Source organism: Artemia sp. Qi Xiang Cuo, chromosome 2 (genome assembly GCF_049724085.1).
Source record: "Artemia sp. Qi Xiang Cuo chromosome 2, ASM4972408v1, whole genome shotgun sequence".
NCBI classification, from domain to species: domain Eukaryota; kingdom Metazoa; phylum Arthropoda; class Branchiopoda; order Anostraca; family Artemiidae; genus Artemia; species Artemia sp. Qi Xiang Cuo.
The window spans coordinates 86,608,915-86,632,109 of record NC_142795.1 but is presented as its reverse complement, the minus strand read 5'-3'; the positions used below and the strand labels follow the sequence as shown (position 1 = coordinate 86,632,109).

The following is a 23,195-nucleotide window of genomic DNA, read 5'->3' as shown; positions in this document are numbered from 1 at the left end:
TGTTTACCTAGAAAAACTGCAAATTTGTATGGAGATCCTCTCTGCTCGTGGCAACTACCACAGTCCTTCAAGCAGATCATATTGCCTTCTTTGTCACAATATCCAAATATTCCATTATATCTATCTGCAAGGACATGCAGTTCTTTAATGTCACCGTTAAAAGACACAAGAGTAGAAAATGTTCGTTTTCCGTAGCTCTCAATGGTTTCCGATTCGGATGGCGGGTGGCTTCTCAGTTACGGCATCAAGTCTACCACCCTTGAGTGAGGCGACTCACTTTTAGTCTCGACGTTAACAGGCCACTCATTCAAACTACTTTTTGCTTTCAAATACTCCAGAAGAGCTGACTTGGTTCCTGACCGAAGTACAACCTTCCCAGAAATTGCACTTCTCTCAAATATAGAAGGTGCATATGAGATAAGCTCATGAGAAAACAAATTCCTCAGATGGCGAAGTCCTGTGTCCCCAGCAATGTCAACAATCACCAATACCTTTTTGACAGTTTGAAGTTCAACATTGATGAGACTATTTACGGCACTCAAAGTCCGGATTTTCTTTTTCTGGTTCGCCTGCTCATTATTCAAGACCTTCACTTTGCTAAAAGCAGATTTATCCCCATCCAAGTAGCGCTCAAGTGCTCTGCTTCCAATAGCTCGCACATCGAGAAGACTGTCAGCAATCTCACTATCGACTGTCTCAAGAGTATGAAGGGTTGTCTTCGTGGTGAGCGGTGTCAAACTCACTTTGAGGTACAATATGTAGCATCTCACTGAATGTAGCTGAGACACAAAAAGGAAGAGTTAAAGTCCACTTCACAAGTGCTAACTCATTCATGGTAATCCCTGTCACTCCACCCTCCGTTTTTGAATCCAAATTAATAGTGGATTCTATCGCAAAATCAGGGGATATGCAATTGAATTTGGCATTTCACCTCTTCACATTAAACAGTCCATTGCAGAATGCCTGATGTACCCCTGGGGGTAAGCTCTGCAACTCGGCCAGGTACTCAATCATGCAAAGTCCGAATTTACAGTGACCGCATGTAACTAAATAAGGAAGTATTTTGCCCACTTCTGCAAGGTGGCCATCCCAGTCACCAAATCTTTCACTATGCAAAAACTGCCACAAAATAAGTACTATTTCTTTGTACTGATTCCAAAACCCGAGGGATTTTCAGCTTGCACGGGAAATTTTAAACATTTCCGACCATGGAGATAAGGTGTCAAGTTTTTCCTTAAGACACTAAAGGATATAATCAATGGGAGTATCCTCTCTTGAAGTATTCAAGTTCTGTAGTAAGTCCCCAATTTCTTCAAAATAGTAGAGTACGATAAGTTGTCGGATTCGGTGCAAATATCTTCGAAAGCTTTCCAGTACAGAACAGAACGGGACAGGCGCATTCGTGTTGGATAGATGCCTATGCTTATCCGAGCTAAAAATTGGGTCACTCCACTTCTTCGCTAATAGTTAAAAGACGAAAAGGGTTAGAGAATTTCCAGATCACTCATTTTGTAGAAAAATAAATTTCCTACAGAATCCATTAATATAAAATGTACATTATGCAGGCAAATTTCCAAGATGGATCAAGATTATTCCAAAAACGCTAAAAATTATGTTATCTTTTTCGTCAATTCTTAGGGATTAAAACTGAACAGCAAAAGATATAACAATTTTGAAAAAAAATATTGAGCATTATTCAATTTTCTTTGATTTGAGCTATAGCTAAGCAATTTTGGAGCGTTTTTGAATTTTTTATTCATTTTAAGGGAATTTTTGTCGGTGGAGATGGATTTTTAGGAAATTTGAAGAAATGGGGATGTTGCACCCACTTGTCGACTATATAACGTCGATTTTCGTATTCAGCATTGTAGATTACATCAGACTGCTTTCTCAAACCTTCTTCTGCTTGCTGATCATCCAAAACCTTAAATATCAACATTTTTCTCGTGTGGATCCCTGACTATTACAAGACTTATTTTAAAAAATTGAGCTGAAAGTCCTTTCATTCATTATAATATTTTGTGTGTCACCCACTTTTATGGCTGCAGTGATAGCGATAGCTGCGACCTAGTAAAGAGCAAACCACGGTCCATACTACCCAAAAGTTTACAAAAGCGTTTTTTTTTTTTTTAAGTGTCTAGTGAAATAAAATTGCCATTTGTAGCTGACTCATGAATGTTAACGTCATTTCTATTAACCTTAATAGCGAACTGTTATTTTGAAAACAAATTTAACGTAAATTTGAAAAAGGGCCCAAAAAAACCCTGGAAAATGCCGTCGGATTGAAAGAGAAAGTACAGTATTGAAACTACCATTGAAGAAAACCCTATTCAGGACATTTACAAGCGCTAATCTTGAACGACAGCAAATCCCTTTTTCCAGTGGTAGCTCTGATGTGTCCGCGTTTTTTTCTTTTATCTTTTTTCTTCACCGCTAGTGGGCCACTGTAACATCATAGAGAGGTGTTTAAGGGCTCATTTAAAAGCTAAGTTTTATACTTAATCGCTTTTTTTATAAATTCAGCTTTATGTCTCTCAAACATCCGTGTGGCACCCAAAACGTGCATTTTGGGTACCATTTCCGCAATGGAAAGGCTGGGATGAACGAAAAGGGTACTATCATAATTTCCATGATTAAAAACCCTAATTCTGAGGTTTAAAATCCCCCTCTTCTATATTCCCCCTCTCAATCTCCTTAATATTACTCATAAATCGTCTACTGACTAACAGAACTAGAAGGCTTCTGCAACATGAAAGAAAGCTGTTCAAGTGCTCATTTAAAAGCTATTAATATCTAACCACTTTTTATAAATTTGACTTGGTAAGGCCATCATAATGTGTCATATGGTATCCAGGCGTCTAGTTGTCCTCCCCTCCGTAAAGTTCCGCCCAGAAAACTCCTCCCCGCGGAACACTCCCCCCGTGGAAGTCTCCCAAAAAATTCCCCCTCGTAGCAAGTCCCCCCCCCATTTCCCTCTGGACGATTTGAAATGTTCATTATAAGTGAAAATGAAACCTCACCTTTTTAAGTCAAAGGCTAGCATTGCCTATAGATAAGATCCATAAGGGTTCAATGTATTTATATTTATTTAGAACTCTCAGTGGCACTTCATATTGAAGGGGTGGTCGTACAAACTTCGAAAGGGGCTCATTTGGTTTCAAATTAGAAGATATAGTGCCCTTGTTAAAAGTCAAAAGGGATTCGGGGGCAACAAGCCACCTCTACATCATTTTATCCCAAAACGCACGTGATCGAAATTTTGAGTTAACCATTTTTTCAAAATAGTCCAAAAGTCAAATAATCATGCCTCCAAATTTGACAAATCCCCTTCCATACCCTGGGGCAAGGGCTGTAGGCATGTATGCATGTTGCTCATTGTTAAGACTGAACTGAGAACAATCCACATTTTTGTATTTTCCCCTTTTTTTAAATATAAGGCAAATTTTCTCTGGCTCGTAACTTTTTTATAGCTAAGACTAAACTTGTTGAAACTTACATATTTAACATCATAAAAGTCCGATTCTTTGATGTATCTATTGGTATCGCAATTCCGTTTTTTGAAGTTTCGGTTACCATTGAGGTGAGTCGCTCTTACTATACAGTTCATTACGAACTGTTTGATTGCTCCAAATATCAAATATCTTTGAAAACACTGCAGTATGAAAAGACATCAAAAATGCAGTTTTTTTGGAAAAAGTGACTGTTTTTTTTATTATTATTAAAAAACGCACTGGAACTTTTAATTTCTGTTTGAATGAGCTCTCTTGCAACATTCTAGGACCACTGGGTTGATACAAGTAGAAAGGGGTCTTATAGTACTAACAGTAAAAGATCATTGACCTGCAACGAGGTACAATACTGTCAGTACAGGATGACAGCCAATCAGAGGATAAGAATACAAGTAGTACAAAACCACGCGCCTCTTTCTAGATCAATCACGAGAGTCGGAAATACTAACGGGAAGTGACGCAATAGATATACGGAAGGATTTTTGGTATAGTTGATATTAGTGTGAGAATAGAATTCAAGAAGACATTATTTTTATGTTGATGATTCTCGACTGTGTTCGGTATAATGTACAAGAACCATCGAGCAGTGTTGTCAATATAAAATATGCAATAAAAGAGATAGAAATTTTTGACTTAACGCCAAAAAAGTTAAAAGTAAGAGACTCATCAAGATGACATAGCTTTACTACTCGACTGTGTTCTGTATAATACACAAGTACCATCGAGCAGTGTTGTCAATATAAAATATGCAATAAAAGAGATAGAAATTTTTTACTTAACACTAAAAAAAGTTGAAAGTAATAGACTCATCAAGATGAATTGGCTTTACTTCTCAACTATGGTTGCTAAAATAGACAAGTACACAATATGGGATTAGTGAGACGATTATGGATTTGAAACGTCAAGGACCGCAAGCACCAATGACCTGAACCTCCTAATGGCCCCTTCCTCCAACTTTTTTTTTGAGAATACCCCCAATTTTCAATATAAAGGCTCCATTAAGAGTTAAAAATGTGTAAGAAAAAGTTATCAGAATGTCATCTCTAACCTAGTCTTTCGGGCTTTAGACAAGCAGATGCTATGAACATCGAATTCCGATACTTTTTAACTCACATTATCAGATATGTCATTTAGAATGTAAACATTTTTTTAAGAGACCCCCCCCCCCACTGTGGCCTAAAATGTTTCATCATTATGATTCTTTCTAATTACTACCCTTAGATACTTTAGCTATTCATGCAAATATCCAGCAATAAAATCACTATTAAAAGAAGTTTTCGTCACTATAAAAATTGAGACACAATGAAAACGTCTACTTCTGAACACATTTTCGACCGACTAATCTAAAGGTGGTTAGATAAAGTTTGAAGACTTTCTTGAAACGTTGAATAGTTTATTATTCTGTGTTCTCTAATTGCTCTAATAAAATCTAGTCTATCTGTGATGTAGGAATCAGAGCAGAGGTTTAGGGAACAATCGAAATGAAATGTAACAACACCTCCTTTAACTTGTGGGGGCGAGGAGTGATTGGATTTAAAATGTTGTTATAAATTATTTTGTGCGGGTTTTCTGAAAATTGTAAAATCCAGTTTATCAATGCTACGAATAATTAATACATCCATAAACGATAATTTATTTGCACTTTTCAATTTCTAAGGTAAATTGTAAATTTCGATCATATGTATTAAGATAATCTAGAAAGCCCCGAAGTCCACTTTCCTCATAATTCCAACGTAATATTATATCATCCATATAACACCCCCAATAGACATGTTTTAAAAAATATGAATTAAGGCTCAATTTCCAAGGCATTCTACATAAATGTTTGCTAATAATCCGGATAGTATTGTTTTCATAGGGAAACCATTTTTTTGTTGATATAAAAGAATTACAGGACTGAAAATACATTGAAAACATATTACAAATTTTGACTAGCGAGGTTTAAGTTTTTAAGTTGTACATAACCAGTTTCCAACTATCGGAAGAATTGGGCTTTCATAAATGCTACAATTGACCTTAAGGGAATACCTTGCTTATGTAATTTCGATAAACCGTAAAACTTTGGGCCAAAAGCTACCTCAGGATGCCTTTTAGATTACTTTTTCTCAAAATGACATGAAATAGGCTAACAGCTGTACTCGTTCACTTTACGCATTTTTTTCATATTTTTTTATTATTTTTTCGACTCGAGTTGAGAATGACATTTAACGTAAAGTTTTATTTTTAAGATGAGTTTGAAAAAAATAGAGTTACTAATTGAAAGGAAGGCAGATAGTTTGTCACTCTGCCAAAGACTCTTTGAAAGGACCCAAGAACTTTTAATTTTGGATCGAATTAGCTTCGTTAAAGATTTCAAAGAGATTTCTAGGTATTATAGAGTGGTGCTGCCTATGATATTGATTATATGCCCTTTTGAAAACCTGCATGTATTCAGTATTTTACGTTTAATTGGAACGCCACCTTAACGCTTCATTTAAGTCTTACATTCATGATCTAGGCATCTGTACTTACAGCAAATGTAATCGTATTACTGAAAGCCTTCACATATTGCGTTCTGCGTAGCTCAAAATCCTCCAACGATTTACTTATAAAGATCTAACTTAATAATATATATTGATCTCGGGTTTTCTAATTGAATCCATAAGTTGACATGCTCAATATTCATAAGGACATACTTGCTGGACCGTTCTACTATATTAAAAAAAAAGTTGTCTTAAATTTTAAAAAGATGTGTGAGAAATAAATTGGCTTGAGAAACGGGTTGATCCCCCTCCAATCTCTTTTACCCCTAGAAAAGATCCTATAACTTTTAATTTTGAATCGAATAAGCTGTTTAAATGTTTCAAAGATGTTTCTAAGTATTATAAAGTGATGCTGCCTATGATATTGCTTATGTGCCTTTTTGAAAACATGCATGTATACAGTTTTTTCGTTTAATTGGAACGCTCCCTAAACCCTTCATATAAGTTTCACCTTAATACTCTAAGCGTCATTAGTTACAGTAACTGTAGTTGTAGTACTAAAAGCATACACATAGTGCTTTCTGGCTACTTCAAAATCCTCCCACAACTTACTCTTAAAGATCTAAGTTAATAATATATATTGTTATTCGGTTTTCTAAACGAAACTATAATTTGACATGCTCAATATTCCTAAAGACATAGTTGCTGGACCATTCTACTATACTGAACAAAAATATTTGTCTCAAATTTTAACTAGATCTGTTTCAGAAATAAATTGGCTTGAGAGACGGGTTTATTCCCCTCCAATCTCTCTTTTACCCCTAGCAAGGACCCTAGAATATTTAATTTTAAATCGAATTAGCTTCTTTAAATGTTTCAAAGATATTTCTAGCCATTATAGAAAGTTTATGTTCCTGTTTCTGATAACTGTAAACCCTCACTGTCTGTGACATATCCGCTATGTGCCTGTTAGTTGTAGTAGTATCTTTATTTCTGAAAATTCCTTTTCTTACATAACCAACTTTTTAACAGATATTCAAAACGTTTTACGTTCTAGGATATCCTAAAAATAATAGGAATATGTCAAAGTAATGCATAAAATATTTTTATTGAAATAATGACATGTAGAATATTAACATAAAAAATATGTTTCATACATTTTTATACATTATTAATGTCATTGAACAACCTTTGACATTTTTGATCTGTTCCATATAATACTTCATCATGTTCTCTCTTGATGCTTTAGCTATTTTCTTCTCTTAGTTTGTAATCAGTAGAATAATCATTATTCCATTTTGTGTCATTCACTGTTTTTGCTGGGGTGTCACCTAAATGTTCAATACACATTTCGGCTTTGCTATTATTAGGTTCATTGACTATATGATCAATAGTAGTAATAAAGTTTGTTGACACTTTGTTCGTCATCGATTCATCTTTATATTACTTAGTGTTTTTTCTGCCAATGTCCTTTTTATTTTTCCAGCAATTTCACTGTCTATTACCACATTATTTTTACACAGGTAACAGTTCCTGCAAGTAGACAAGATATGGTTTATGATATCAGTAGAAGAGCATGCCTTTGTTCTTTTGATCTTCCGTTTAATGCTAATACCCGAAAGCTGACGATGGGATGTAACACTGTGCAACATGTTACCACAAGCACTAGCAAGAAGATGCCCCTATCCATCAACAATTATTTTTATGTTGGCATTCTCTTTGAGTGCGATCATCTCCGGAGATCTCAATCTCGCATAGCCACCATCATAAGAGTTGAACTTTACTGTCATGACAATGCACGCATACATTTCCAATAGTGCTACCACTTGTTCTTGTTTCATATTTCAAATACTTCTGCTTGTCAGCATTCAATGCTACAATAACACTATCATCTGAACACACTTTCTTAAAATGCTCCATCTTCACTTTTTTAAAGATACGACTTTTTTTAAGATTCATAAAAAAATAAAATACTATCATTCATTCCCAGGCGCGATAAAAAAAAGTTAGCTTGCTTTATTTCATTTTTAAGGTTAATTTAGACTAGGTTACGTGCGCGCACATGACCTAGTTTAGACTACGGTTACGTATTTAGATTAGGTTATATGCGCGCACGTCACCTAGTCTAAATTAACCTTAAAAATGAAATAAAGCAAGCTAACTTTTTTTCTCGCGCCTGGGAATTAACGATAGTATTTTTTTTTCTTATGAATCTTAAAATGACATGAAATATACTTGCGGGTGTACCAATTATTCTCTTTTCTTGCTCGTAGACACAACGCGGCTTTTCCAGTGGCACTCTATGGTTGGTTATCGACTCTACTTAGCTTATTGCATGATTATAGGTCATTAATCATTGTACAGTGGAAGGATAAACACATAAGTCGTATCTTTTATAAAGTGAAGATGGAGCATTTTAAGAAAGTGTGTTCACGTGATAGCGTTATTGTAGCATTGAATGCTGAAAAGGAGAAGTATTTGAACTATGAAACAAGTACAAGTAGTAGCACTATGTATGCGTGCATTATAATGACAGTAAGGAATTAAATTTCTTTGGAGTACCAAAAAAATCAGCTCTTATGATGGTGGATATGCGAGATTGAGATCTCCAGAGATGATTGCACTCAAAGAGAATGCCAACAGAAAAATAATAGTTGATGAAGAGAGGCATCTTCTTGCTAGTGCTTGTGGTAACATGTTACCCAGTATTACACCCCATCGTCAGCTTTCGGGTATGAGCATTCAACGGAACATCAAAAGAAGACAGGCATACTCTTCAACTAATATCATAAACCATATCTTGTCTACGCGTAGGAACTGTTACCTTTGTAAAAATAATGTGGTAATAGACAATGAAATTGCTGGAAAAATAAAAAGGACTTTGGCAGAAAATATCAGTAAGGAATATAAAGATGAATCGATGAAAAACAAAGTGCCAACAAACGTTATTACTACTATTGATCATATAGTCAATGAACCTAATAATAGCAAAGACGAAATGTGTATTGAACATTTAGGTGACACCCCAGCAAAAACAGTGAATGACACAAAATGGAATAATGATTATTTTACTGATTACAAACTAAGAGAAGACAATAGCTACAGCATCAAGAGAGAACATGATGAAGTATTTTATGGAACATCCAAAATGTCAAAGGTTGTTCAATGACATTAATAATGTATAATAATGTATGAAACATATTTTTTATGTTAATATTCTATATGTCATTATTTCAATAAAAATATTTTATGCATTATTTTGACATATTCCCATTATTTTTAGGGTATCCTAGAACGTCAAACGTTTAGAATATCAGTTAAAAAGTTGGTGATGTATGAAAAGGAATTTTCAGAAATAAAGATACTACTAATTCTAACAGGCTCATAGCATATATGTTAGAAAATGAGATAGGTTATAAGAACATTTACTTTTACTTGTCTGAGAGGGAAAGAGAGATGAGCTGAATTTTTTAACTAGAAAATCTCCACCGACAAGCATACACCCCGTCCGAACGCACAGACAGAGAGAGTTTTCAGTTTTCAGAAACAGGAACATATACGTTCTATAATGGCTAGAAATATCTTTGAAAAATTCAAAGAAGCTAATTCGATTCAAAATTAAAAGTTCTAGGGTCCTTTATAGGGGTAAAAGAGAGATTGGAGGGGAATCAACCGGTCTCTCAAGCCAATTTATTTCCCAAACAGGTCTAGTTAAATTTTGAGACAACTACTTTTGTTCAGTAGAGTAGAACGGTCCAGCAACTATGTCTTTAGGAATATTGAGCATGTCAAATTATGGTTTCGTTTAAAAAAAACAAATAACAATATATATTATTAAGTTAGATCTTTAAGAGTAAGTTGTGGGAGGATTTTGAAATAGCCAGAAAGCACTATGTGCATGCTTTTAGAACTACAACTACAGTTGCTGTAACTATTGACGCTTAGAGTATTAAGGTGTAACTTCTAGGAAACGTTTAGGGGGACCTTCCAACTAAAACAAAAAAATGTATATATGCTGGTTTTCAAAAAATGCATATAATCAATATCGTAGGCAGCACCACTCTATAATAGCTAGAAATCTCTATGAAATCATTAAAAATAAGCTGTGGGGGAATTTCGAACCAGCCAGAACGCACTATGTGTATGCTTTTAGTACTAAAACTATTGTTGCAGTAACTACTGATACCTAGAGCATTAAGTTGAGACTTATAGCAAGCATTAAGGGGGCGTTCTAATTAAACGAAAAAAAACTGAATACATGGCGGTTTTCAAAAGGGCATATAATCAAAATCATGGGCAGCATCACTCTATAATACCTAGAAATATCTTTTAAACATTTAAAGAAGCTAATTCGATTCAAAATTAACCGTTCTAGGGTCCTTTCTAAGAGTAAAAGAGATTGGAGTGGAATCATCCCGTCTCTCGAGTCAATTTATTTCCCAGACACATCTTTTTAAAAACTGAGACAACTATTTTTGTTTAGTATAGTAGAACAGTCCAGCAACTATGTCTTTAGGAATATTGAGCATGTCAAATTATTGACTCGTTTAGAAAACCCGAAAACAATATATATTATTAAGTTACATCTTTAAGAGTAAGTTGTGGGTGGATTTTGAACTAGCCAGAAAGCACTATATGTATACTTTTAGTACTACAGCTACAGTTGCTGTAACTAATGACGCTTAGAGCATTAAGGTGAAACTTCTAGGAAACGTTTAGGGAGCGTTCCAATTAGAGGAAAAAACTGTATATATTCTGCTTTTCAAAAAGGTATATAAGCAATATCATAGGCAGCACCACTCTATAATAGCTAGAAATCTTTTTGAAATCTTTAAAAATAAGTTGTGGGAGGATTTGAACTATCCAGAAAGCACTATGTGTCTGTTTTTAGTGCTACAACCACAGTAGCTGTAACTAATGATGCTTAGAGTATTAACGTGAAAATTCTAGGAAACGTTTAGGCGGCGTTCCAATTAAATGAAAATAAACTGTATACATGAAGGTTTTCAAAAGAGCATATAATCAATATCATAGGCATTACCACTCTATAATACCTAGAAATATCTTTGAAACATTTAACGAAGCTAATTCGATTCAAAATTAAAAGTTCTAGGGTCCTTTCTAAGAGTCTTTGGCGCAGTGACAAACTATCTGCCTTCATTTCAATTAATAACTACTTATTCTTTTTAAAACTCATCTTAAAAATAAAACTTCACCTCAAATATCCTTCTGAAGTCGAGTCAAAAAAATAATAAAAGAATATGAAAAAAAGGCTTAAAGTGAACGAGTACAGCCGTAAGCATATTTCATGTCATTTTGAGAAAAAGTAACTTAAAAGGCATCCAGAGGTAGCTTTTAGCCCAAAGTTATACGGTTTAACGAAATTACATATGCAAGGTATTCCCTTAAAGTCAATTAACATTTACGAAAGCCCCATGCTTCTGATATTTGGAAAGTGGTTATGTACAGCCTTCAGACCTTTCCTTTATTCTCAAAAATCGTACATATGTAAATCGCTAGATTTAGTGGAAAAACTTAAACCTCCCTAGTCAAAATTTGTAATATGTATTCGATGTATTTTCAGTCCTGTAATTCTTTTTATCAACAACAACAAAAAAAATTCCCTATGAGAGCAATGCTATCCGGATTATTAGCAAACATTTATGTAGAACGCCTTGAAAATTGAGCCTTAAATTCATATTTTTTAAAACATGTCTATTGGGGGTGTTATATGGATGATGTAATATCACTTTGGAATAATGGGGAAAGTGGACTTAGGGGCTTTCTAGATCACCTTAATACACATGTTCGAAGTTTACAATTTACCTTAGAAATTGAAAAATACAAATAAATTATTGTTTCTGGATGTATTAATTATTCGTAGCATTGATAAACTTGATTTTACAATTTACAGAAAACCCACACAAAATAATTGATAACTACATTTTAAATCCAATCACTCCTCCCCCCACAAGGTAAAGGAGGTGTTGTTACATCTCATGTCAATCATTCCCTAAACCTTTGCTCGAATCCTACATCACAGATGAACTAAAATTTATTAGAGCCATTAGCGAACACAGAATAATAAACTATTTAACATTTCACTAACGTCTTCAAACTGTATCTAACCACCTTTAAATTAGTTGGTCAAAAATGTGTTTGGAAATAGACGTTGTCATTGTCTCTTGAGTCTTATAGGGACGAAAACTTCTTTTAATAGTGATTTTATTGCAGGATATTTGCATGAATAGCCGAAGTATCTAAGGTTAGTAAATAGAAAAAGTCATAATGATGAAACATTTTAGGCTACAGTGGGGGGGGGTCTTTTAAAAAAAATGATGACATTCTTAATCACATATTTGATAATGTGAGGTAAAAAGTATCGGAATTCGATTTTCATAGCATATTCTTGTCTAAACCCCGAAAGACTAGGTCAGAGATGACATTCTGACAACGTTTTTCTTACAAAGTTTTAACTCTTAATGGAGCCTTTATATTGAAAATGGGGTGTATTCTCAAAAAAAAGTTGGATGAAGGGGCCTTTAGGAGGTTAAGGTCATTGTTAGTTGCGGTCTTTGACGTTTCAAATCCATAATCGTCTCACTAATCCCATATTGTGTACTTGTCTATTATAGTGACCATAGGCGAGAAGTAAAGCCAAGTAATCTTGATGAGTCTATTACTTTCAACTTTTTTTTAGCGTTAAGTCAAAAATTTCTATCTCTTTTTTGTATATTTTATATTGACAACACTGCTCGATGGTACTTGTGTATTATACAGAGCACAATCGAGAAGTAAAGCCAAGTCATCTTGATGAGTCTATTACTTTCAACTTTTTTAGCGTTAAGTCAAAAATTTCTATCTCTTTTATTGTATATTTTATATTGACAACACTGCTCGATGGTACTTGTACATTATACCGAACACAGTCAAGAACCATCAAAATAAAAAATAATCTCTTCTCGAATTCTATTCTCACACTAATATCAACTATACCAAAAATGCTTCCTTATATCTGTTGCGTCACTTCCCGTTAGTATTCCCGACTCTCGTGATTAACCTAGAAAGAGGCACGTGGTTTTGTACTACTTGTATTCTAATCCTCTGATTGGCTGTCATCTTGTACTGACAGTATTCTACCTCATTGGAGGTCAATGATCTTGTACTGATAGCGCTATAAGACCCCTTTCTACTGATACAATCACCCCTGGTAAAAAGAAAAAAAAACTAATAAACACGCATCTGTGATCTTTCTTCTGGCAAAAAATCCAAAATTCAAAATTTTTGCAGATAGGAGCTTGAAACATCTACAGTAAGGTTCTCTGATATGCTGAATCAGATGTTATGATTTTCATTAAGATTCAATGATTTTTACGGGGTGTTTTTCCCTTTTTTTAAATAGACAAATTTTCGCAGGCTCGTAACTTTTGATGGGTAAAACTAAACTTGATGAAACTTACATATTTAAAATCAAAAGAAAAATCCGATTCCTTTGATGTATCTATTGGTATCAAAATTCTTTTTATTAAAGTTTCGGTTACTATTGAGACCAGTCGCTCTTACTATACAGTTCGTTACCACGAACTGTTTGATATAAGGTTTTACCAGAAGTGTGGTCATATAAACTTTAGAGGGGGCTCATTCAATTGGAAATCGAAAGTTCCAGTGCCCTTTTTAATATTCAGCCTGCTTTTCCACGAGTTGTTACCAGCTACAGTGTTTTAAAGATGAGGTTTTGAATAGGGGTTAGGCCCACTCATATACAGAATAATATCTGTTTGTTTTAAGTTTAAAAGTCACTCCTTACTTTCAGTTGAAAAAAAAATTTCTAATTTGATTTTTGATCTTTTTTAACTGATACCAAGGCTTAACCAATATACGATGTGAGCTACCAGCCCAATAAACCCATGATTTCTTGCTTTTAACGTCTATGTAATAATAACTGTAAATTGGTTGGTAGCTTCCTGCTTTTTCCTTTTTCTGCTTGAGGAGTAGAATATTGAATTTTAATTAAAACTTTGGACAAAATTTGAATATTTTGTCAAAACTTTTAACGAGCAGTAGTTTTGCTAAAAAAAAAAGTTCTTAGTAATAGTTGTACTAAAGAAATTCGGGTACATGGAGACGGGTATTATTATTAATGTGAATTGAAGCTCTACGTGATTTGGTCTTCTAGGTGGCTGAAGCCATCACAACCTCCACAATAGTGTTCTCTGATGTTCAAATACATTGTTTAAGCATGTTTAAATACATTTAAAAACTCTATAAAGGAAAAGGGAAAAATTAAAATTTAAAATCGGTGAAAAAAGCTCCTAGTTCCTCCCCCCCCCCCAGTCCCCAAGGGTTTCCTGGCAATGCTCATGATGCCCTGCCTCACCTTTTCCCCCTCACTACCGGTAGACATGTTAATGCAATATTATTGCTACGCAGAAAAAAGATTAAGAAATGAGGGTAACACGACTACCCCCCCCCCCCAGTACCAGTACAGTTCCAAATATTTGCAGATGAGAGATTTAAACCTCTACAGTAGGGTTCCCTCATTTTTTTTTATAGTTACGAAGGGAGGCAGATGCCTCAAATGGTGCATTTTAATGTTAAAACATCCCAACTCTCACTGAGCCTTCAGTGATAAGTACAGGATTAGCTTTTAGGGAGAGACGGGGGAGGGGTATATATAATCCTCCAAGGTCGTATCCAGGACTTTTGTTTGGGGGAAAGGATTATTTCTCATAAAACAAGTCAGAAAAACATTTCGGTGGGGTGGAGGGGGGTTCCAACCCCTCCCCCTACCCCATAACCTAAGTCAGACATCCCTGATCTTTCTTAGGTAAAAAAAAAAACACGCACGCGTTTTCTGATTGTTTTATTGCTAGTAAGGGGGACAGATACCTCAAAGGGTGCTTGTAATACCGAAACATCCTAACTCTCATTGAAACATCCTAACTCTCATTGAGTCTTTAGGTAAATACAAAATTATTTCCGAGGAAGGGGAAAGGGGGGGGGGGGGACTGGAGGTAGAAATTGATATTCAATTCTTCTTGATTTCTGGGAATATTTCTGGTTTACGCTGTTATCAAACAGTTCGTGGTACCGAACTGCAAGTAAGGAGCGATGCGGCTCAAAAGTAATCGAAACTAAAAAAAGTCTTGATAACAACAGATACTTCAAACGAATTTTGATGCTTATTCAAAATATAGAAAATTTATCAAGCTCAATGTTACTAGTCAAAAGTTACGAGCCTGATAAAATTTTACTAATTTTGGAAAAGGGAGGAAACACCCCCAAAACATCTAGTGACTTTAATGAAAATTACACCAACAAATTAAGCATATCAGAGAACTCTACTCTAGAGAGGTTTAGAGCTCCTATGTGCAAAAATGTGGAATTTTGCATTTTTTGCAAGAGGAAAAATCATGCATGTGTTTTTGTTTGTTTGTTGTTGTTTTTTTTTCAAGATTAATCGCATCAAGCCAGTGATTCTAAAAAATCAGGCGAGGGCTCATTTGATTGGAAATCAAAAGTTCTAGTGCCTTTTTTAAGCGACCTAACACATTGGAGGGCAGCTAGTTCTCTTCCAACGCTACTTTTCCTCCAAAGTCCTTCGATCGAAATTTTGAGATAACCATGTTGTTCAGCATAGTCGAAAGATTTCATAACTTTCAGGATGACTTGACCCTCCCCCATCCCCGTAGGGAAGGGCTGCAAGCTATGAACTTTGCTAATTGTTTACATATAGTATTGGTCATTGGGAAGTATCAATTTTTTGGGGGGGAGGGGATTTTCTGTGGTTGATGGTTATTTTCTACTGGGATAATTTTCTATTTGGAGGTTAGTTTTAGGGGGTTGACTTACCAGACGATATTTTACACAGGGGGGGGGGTTAATTCTTCATGGGGGATTATCACCAGGAATAGCTCTCCGTGAGGAAATTTTATGCGGGAGAAATTTTCCAATGGAGGGGGGACTTTCCACATAGGGGTGATTTCCGGTATGAATTGAAAAATAATCAGAAATTAAATACAAAAAAGCAAGTGATTGTTAATTGCACGGGGGTAATTTCCCAGAGGTAGCATTTTACGCGAGGAAGCTTTTTACGGAAGAATGTTTCTTAGAGAGAGGATTTACAATGAGGGAGAGCCGGGTTTCCTTGCAATATTTGAAAAACGATAAGAAATAAAATTAAAACCAGCTTTTTTCAATTAAAAGTAAGGAGCAACATTAAAACTTAAAACAAACATAAACAATTTCTTAGATTAGGGGACCTACCTCCTCCTCAATACCCCCTCCTCACCCCCACTTCACGCTAAAACTACACCTTTTGTCCAAAGTCTTGAAGAACGACTCCTAAAACATAAGAAACTCTTAATTAGAATAACGAACTTCTTAAAAAGTGCCCCCCCTTCACACCGTCCTTGGGTGACGGTGGGGGGAGGGGTGAATACTGGGTCCCAGTAGCCAGAAATTAAAATTTATTTTTTCTGTTTTTCTTAATAGAAATACAAAAAAAAGCATTTTCCAATGAAAAGATTCCAAAAAAGTAATTTTTCACAATCAAGGCCGGAGCACATGCACCCCACCCCCTCAATTAACACCAAAAAAAACAGCACATAGGCAAAATGTGCTGGTTCTTGTTTTAGATGTAGAGACATGTTTAAAGGTCCAATCTAAAGTTATTGATCATGCCAGCGTGCTCAACTAGCGCTGTACCGAAAACTAAGCTTTTTTGAGATTTTAAGAGAGTTAAAACCATGTCGTAAAAGTTATTGATTTCATGGCCGGTAAAAGACTATTGAGATATTTATTAATTATCTTTTATTTTCTACCGCCAAAATAAGGATTTTTTTGGTTGTATCCCTGTTTTGTTGCGTCGGTTTTGTGTTTTCAGTATACAAAGTGCTAGTTTTTAAGAATTCTTTGAATATAGGGAAGTATCAAGAGTCAGTGTGTTTGAAACTAATTTCAAAAATATATTACATCAGCCACAATGCATTATTTTGGTCTGTTTTAAGTTTCAACTTTGGTCTTTCATTTTATCAGAAACAATTTTTTTTAATAAATACAACTTAAGAACAACAAAAAAAATATCAACAAAAAAAACAAAAAAAAAAAAACACCAAACAACAGAAAAACACCAAAAAAAAAAAAAAAGACAACAACAAAAAAGAAGAAACGACATACACAAAAAACAGTTTAAACACAAACACAGAAAATCTAACACAGAAAAAAAATACAGAAAATCTAACACAGAAAAAAAAACAGAAAATCTAATGCGCTGTGATGATATGTTATAAGAATCCCTTGTGTCTGAACAAGGCTTTAGACATAAGTTCAAATAAACATTAAGACATAGTACACATATCTGTCTTTTCTGAGCAAAAACCTGTAAAAAAAACAACTTTACAGCATTAGTTAAACAATTTACCTTTTTCTGAAACCACATCATACTGGCCAGAGATCATATATAATGGTTTACAAAATTAGTTAATTGAATTAGCAATGTTGAGCGTATCCAGTAATACCATACAATTTCATAGGTTGCCAAATCAAAATTATTGAATCAATTCAAGAATCAGCATTGTCTAGCACTATCAGAAACGAACAGTATTGTGAGAATGATTTAAAGGCATCAAAACTTTGATCACCTTTGATATATTTGAAACAAACTGACAGGTCGAGTGGGCTATATCACGTTTTAGAAATTTCCAAGTTGTATACTAGCACCAATTATAGAATGGAAAATCGAATTCTAGAAAAATCGTTTATTCTAGGAAAATCGAATTCTAGGAAAAAAAGAATTCTAGGAAAATCGTTTATTAACCATAAACAGAAATAAACCTTTAGAGGCATGGCAGACAACCCTTGTCATATTTTCCCATAGTTTCTGATTGAACAAAGCTAACTTAAGTACTTGCACGAGTGGTATATAGTATATAGTGGTATATAGTGGTATATAGTGGAATATAGTAGACAGAAACTGACTGTGTTGAGTGCATCAAGCATTACCAAATTGTTCCAGAAAATTGAGAGATAGCATTATCAATCCGGGTTGCAGTGGTAGCTAGTAGCCTAGTACGAGATGATCGCGTCCCACACTAAAAAATACAATTGCCCGTAACTCCTAAAAAAATACCCAAATCGAAACACGAATTATAGTATTATATTTGCCTCGTCCAAAACTCCAAAGTAGGGAACTTACAGCTCCTTGGTTTGAATAAGGAGGAAAATCTTTTGGCTTGAAAAACAAGATAAGTTGCTTGAATTATGATATTCTGCATCGATGGCATCTTTTTTTTTTCTCGGGATGGCTGAGCAAAGGAATATCATAGAGAGCTCTTTAATGGGTCATTAAAAAGAAAATTGCCACATATAAAAAAAAACGCATTAATTTTTTTTTACAAAAAAAACTGCATTTTCACGTACAAGCTTGATGAAAGACGTCATAATCATAGATTGTCACCATATATGACGCAATAAGTGATTGAAATATTTATACGCCCTTATTTTTCGACAAAGAAATACATAAAGGATCGATATAGTTGATTATAAATGGGGATTATGTAAGTTTTATCGGAAATAGCTGATACTTAGTAAAGAACAAACCACGGCACATGGTAACTAAAAGTTAAGATAATACAAGCATCTTTTCAAAAGTTGCTTTTCTGGGGTATAGTGCCTTACTGAGGATCGTCTCTTACTATTCCAACTAAGGAAAGTCATAGGCTTTTTCCTGTTTGTTATCCGGGTTGCAGAGGTAGGTAGCAACCTAGTAGTTATAATAAAGAAGGAACCCTATCATCCGTAACTGAAATATTTAATTAAAATACAATCAAGGAGCTACTTAAGCCCTTATCAGTAAAATCGTGGTTGCAACGGTAGCTGTAGCCTAGTAACAGACTGGACACGTTCTATAGTAGCAAAAACAATAGCCTAAAACTCTTTAAAATGGTTTAATACATCAATTAAAATCAGGACCCATAGGCAGACAGTACCAGAAAAGGAAAGTTCATGAGAATCACTTATCAACAAAAAATGCAAATAGAATAAAAGAAGCATACCTGACAACGCTGTTTGATTCACCCAATAGATCTTGATTGGAGCTCCAAGAGCTAACATGAGTACTTGCACCATTGATTTTTACTTGAAAGACACGATCCCTGCTTTGAGGTATAATATCTACGTGATCATTACCAATATATATACTCATAGCCTGAAAGAGCATAGTCAGTAATAAACTAAAAAAGAATACCTGTTAGTTACTCAAATGCACAAAATATAGTCCCCACGGTAACTGATAGTAAGTTTTATCTGACCTGATAATTTATTATAGGGTCAAATTTCCAATAGACAATTGAAGAAAATCGGAACAATATGAGGAATATCCAAGATTAGTTTGATAAAAATAGTGGGTAAAATCAAAACAAAAAGGAAATGTGAGGGATTGTAATGGTATGTTCAATGAGTTCAATGTGTTATACATTTCCTAGATCAAGACTCATATCGAAATGACTGTAGATCGTAAAAGAATCCTCCTTTGGAAAAACAAGAGAACTGGATATTGAAATGTAGATATGTTGCAATACAAGAATAATTTACAAGGAGGTTAAGGAACTAACTAATTAAAGGGGTGTTAGGTTCACAACGGTTGTTTAGAAAGAGGTTTTAAAGATTTGACTTGGATCAATGCAGGGGGTGTTAGGTGAGGGTAGAAGTAATTGTCCTCTTTTCTAGATTTTGATATTTATGAATACGTCTGCAAAAAAAGGGAAAAAAATTACATCCTTCCAAAACCTTGAAAAATAGTTGTTTTTTTGTATATTTAGCAAAATAAAATCATCGCCAGCAACCCCCATCCCCTCAACACTGCATTCTTGTGAATTTATATCAGTAAGTTAGTAACTGCTGAAGTTCAAAGACCACACTGGAGATGAAAAGGACAAGGCTCCGTTAAGTGCAATTAACTACTTTTTTAAATACAGATTTATCGAGTTTGTTTAGCTATAGCTAGCCAAAAATACACAAAAACTGGAAGGTTAAAAAAGATTTCAGGTAAAATATCATTTTTTCAGCCTATACCATTATTTAAAGGATTATAACCCCCTCCCTCCCAGAAAAGTTGTGCAGGTGACTATATACCTTGAAAATAATTAAGACATCCAAGCTTCATGTTCTTGCATTGACTATTTTGAAGTCGACAAAGTTATCGATAAAAAAAAATTATTCGGTCCGTTTGTTTTCGTATCAGGAAGTTTCTCTTCTTTGTACCCATACGGGCTAGAAACAAACGTCTAGTCCTAGCTTGCGGTTCAACTGACCCACCACTAGCGGCTGAGCAGCATGGTGGTCGTTTTCAATCTAAGCTGGACAAGTCAAAGTCTCCATCCTCCTATCAGTCAGCAGGCTATCTGTGTGTAATCGTTTGCATGTTATTTAAAAGTTATATTACTCACAGCAGTATGGTTTTTTCTTTACGTGTATTCGTTATTTCCTTTTCTCTTTCTTTTACTATATTTTGAAACCTAGTTTATTCCTTTTGGGCAATAAAGATATTGATTGATTGTCCACTTTTAAAAGGGGGTGGTCAAGATGATTGAAAAGAGCCTGGATTGATACTTTCAGCCAATCAGAATTAATTCTAAAGGGAGAAGACAGCTCAGATAGGTCTAAAGTTATTGGTCCTCATAATTGGACCACTTACAAAGCGGAGAATAACTCAGATTTTTAGAAGGGTAGGATAGGTCCTATAAGGTTGAGCCTGCTTTAAGCTGCATCTTCGGACAATTATCACACGTGTGACTGATTGGCTGCTATTATTAGGATTTACAAGTAGTATTGCCATCTCTGCAGTTATTTATGTAAATTCGTAATTTTTAGCCCAGACTATGGATGAAAAAAGTTCTAATTTTCATAGGTTCAAAGGTTGAATCGAGTATAATAAAAAATAGACTGAGTGGGTATAAAGGGTGAAATTTGAATCTCTGCTTTATAAAAAAAAAAGAAAAAAAGAATCACATAACACTTTATGAACTATCTTAGCTGGTTGCGTTCTGAAACAAAGATGAGTTTAATTCCACTTACTAAGGGTGCCGGTGTTTCACTCTTCCTCATCAAAATGGCGAACGTTGGAGACTCTGAGCAATCCGCCATAACTAATGTGGGACACTTGCGGATTTCCGAGTTTATAGTTGAATTGTCGAGCGTTTGAATTGATTTTGAAGTAACTGTGCAAGATGCTAAAACAGATAATTAATTCAAGTAGGATTACAAAACAACAATGATCTAAATGGATATACTGCCTTGAGAAGCCTCTGGTTAAGCTAAATTTGACTGGGGAAAACCCTTTGTCCGGTTTTAAGCTCAGTAGCCAACGTTTTGTAAGCCTCTGAATAGATGGCGCCGGAGGAGGAGCATAAAGAAGAAAAAAGAGTACTTTTTTTATGAAGAAGAAGCAAAAATGGGTTTTTGTAAGAGAAATGAACACATTAACAACGAACCCGAATTTTGTCAGCTTGTATGTGTAGACAACACCCTTTACAAAACACTACATACACAATCACTACCAGCAGTCCTTACTCCCCCCCCCCAGCAGTCCTTATTTATTAATTAAATTTAATAAATTAAATTTAAAATTTAATTTATTTTAAATTAAATTAAATTTTTTAATTTAAAATAAATTAAATTTTAAATTTCAATAAATCTTTATGACGGAATTGGATGTCGAAAACATAAAAAAAAAATAATTCTTAATCTCCTTAATCTCCTTAATCTACTTAATCTCCTCTTCCTCCTCCTTAAAAAAAGGTATCACAATCACTCGAGAGAAGATTCACCCAGCAGGGATGAGCAGCTGTTTTGTAAGCCTCATAATAGATGGTGATGGAGGAGCGTAAGCATCTATTTTGTAATTTTCTGAAAAGCTGATGATGGATGAGAAACGTGAGCAACTATTGTGGCCTCAGGTGGCTTAGTGATGCAGCGAGTTTGTTAGTAGTATTAGTAAAGTCACCTATTACACGTTCATTGCACTGGTAGATTTATATTTTCGGTGAAGCATGATCTTCCTCATAAGGATAAAAATGTAATAAATGACATCAGAAGTTCAAATTGATATTTGAAGCAATTCTAACTGTGACATGAGTAACTTAATGAGCACTCATTTAAGCGTTCGTTACGTTTCTAAAGTTTTTGGGTCTTTTTTAATTTAGATAATTAAATCACTTAAGAGTCGTTTATGGATTCTATTCCCGGAATAACCATTTCAAGCTTTTCCCATGTGTCATCTGATAGCCAGATTTGTTCCTATGTGGAAATTTTCTGGTCTGAATAATCATTGTAAGCTGGACTACCGCGATTTATCCTCGTAGCATTTTTACTTGTGAAATTTTGTCTACATTGTTTGTTGTACCAAAAGGCTGCTGGGCCGAGCTTTAATCCCTAGTTACTCCTCATTTAAAAAACTTACTCTTCCTTGGTTAGTACATCCGGGACTCTTATAAACCTCCTTATAAGCCTCCTGAACTTTCTCCTACCCCTCCTACTGCAAGTTTAAAAAGGTTGCTCTTCTTTGGTTAGTACATCCTGGACTCTTATAGACCTCTTCTTATAAACCTCTTGGACTTTCTCCTAAACCTCCTATTCCTCATTTAATAGACTTACTCTTCTTTAGTTAGTTCATCCTGGACTCTGAAAAACCTCCTTTTAAACCCTTATAAATCTCCTGAACTTTCTCCTAAGCCTCCTATTCCAAATTTAAAAAATCTTGCTCTTCTTTGGCTAGCACATCCTGGACTCTTATAAGCCTCCTGGACTTTCTTCTAAACATTCTGTTCCTCATTTAATAGACTTACTCTTTTTAAGTTAGTACATTCTGGACTTTTATAAACCTCTCCATAAACCTCCTCACAGATGTCTCGCTTATAGAGTTTTATAAGCCTCCATGAGCCCATTCATGTTGCTAGCACTACTACCTAGCACACTGGCATAATTTGCAGCATTTAAATATATGAGGGTTCTACTTCTCATTCAATGCCATGTTCTCGCATAGACTTTGCTGAGTTAAATAGAACAAATCCTATCAAACAACTCCAGTACCGAGGGATAAATCAAACCCTGCTTAACGGCTGATTCCACTCCAAACGAACAGCAAACACCTTATCCTGTTCAATTGAATATTTTTTTTACATCCTTACCATTTTGACATACTGTTCTGGTGTACGATATAAATTTG

General features: G+C 34.8%; 1 protein-coding gene across 2 annotated transcripts in view; it reads right to left on the bottom strand.

Moving 5' to 3' along the window:
* Positions 1-23,195, bottom strand: part of LOC148955744 (vitellogenin-6-like) — a 184,803-nt gene that overhangs the window by 4,453 nt on the left and 157,155 nt on the right. For both annotated transcript variants that reach the window (XM_089104026.1, XM_089104018.1), the window contains exons 24-25: positions 21,047-21,201; positions 19,027-19,178 (exon numbers count right to left, since the gene is read on the bottom strand). In XM_089104026.1, coding sequence (XP_088960152.1) covers positions 19,027-19,178; positions 21,047-21,201 — 307 coding nt within the window. The remainder of the gene's footprint in view (positions 1-19,026; positions 19,179-21,046; positions 21,202-23,195) is intronic.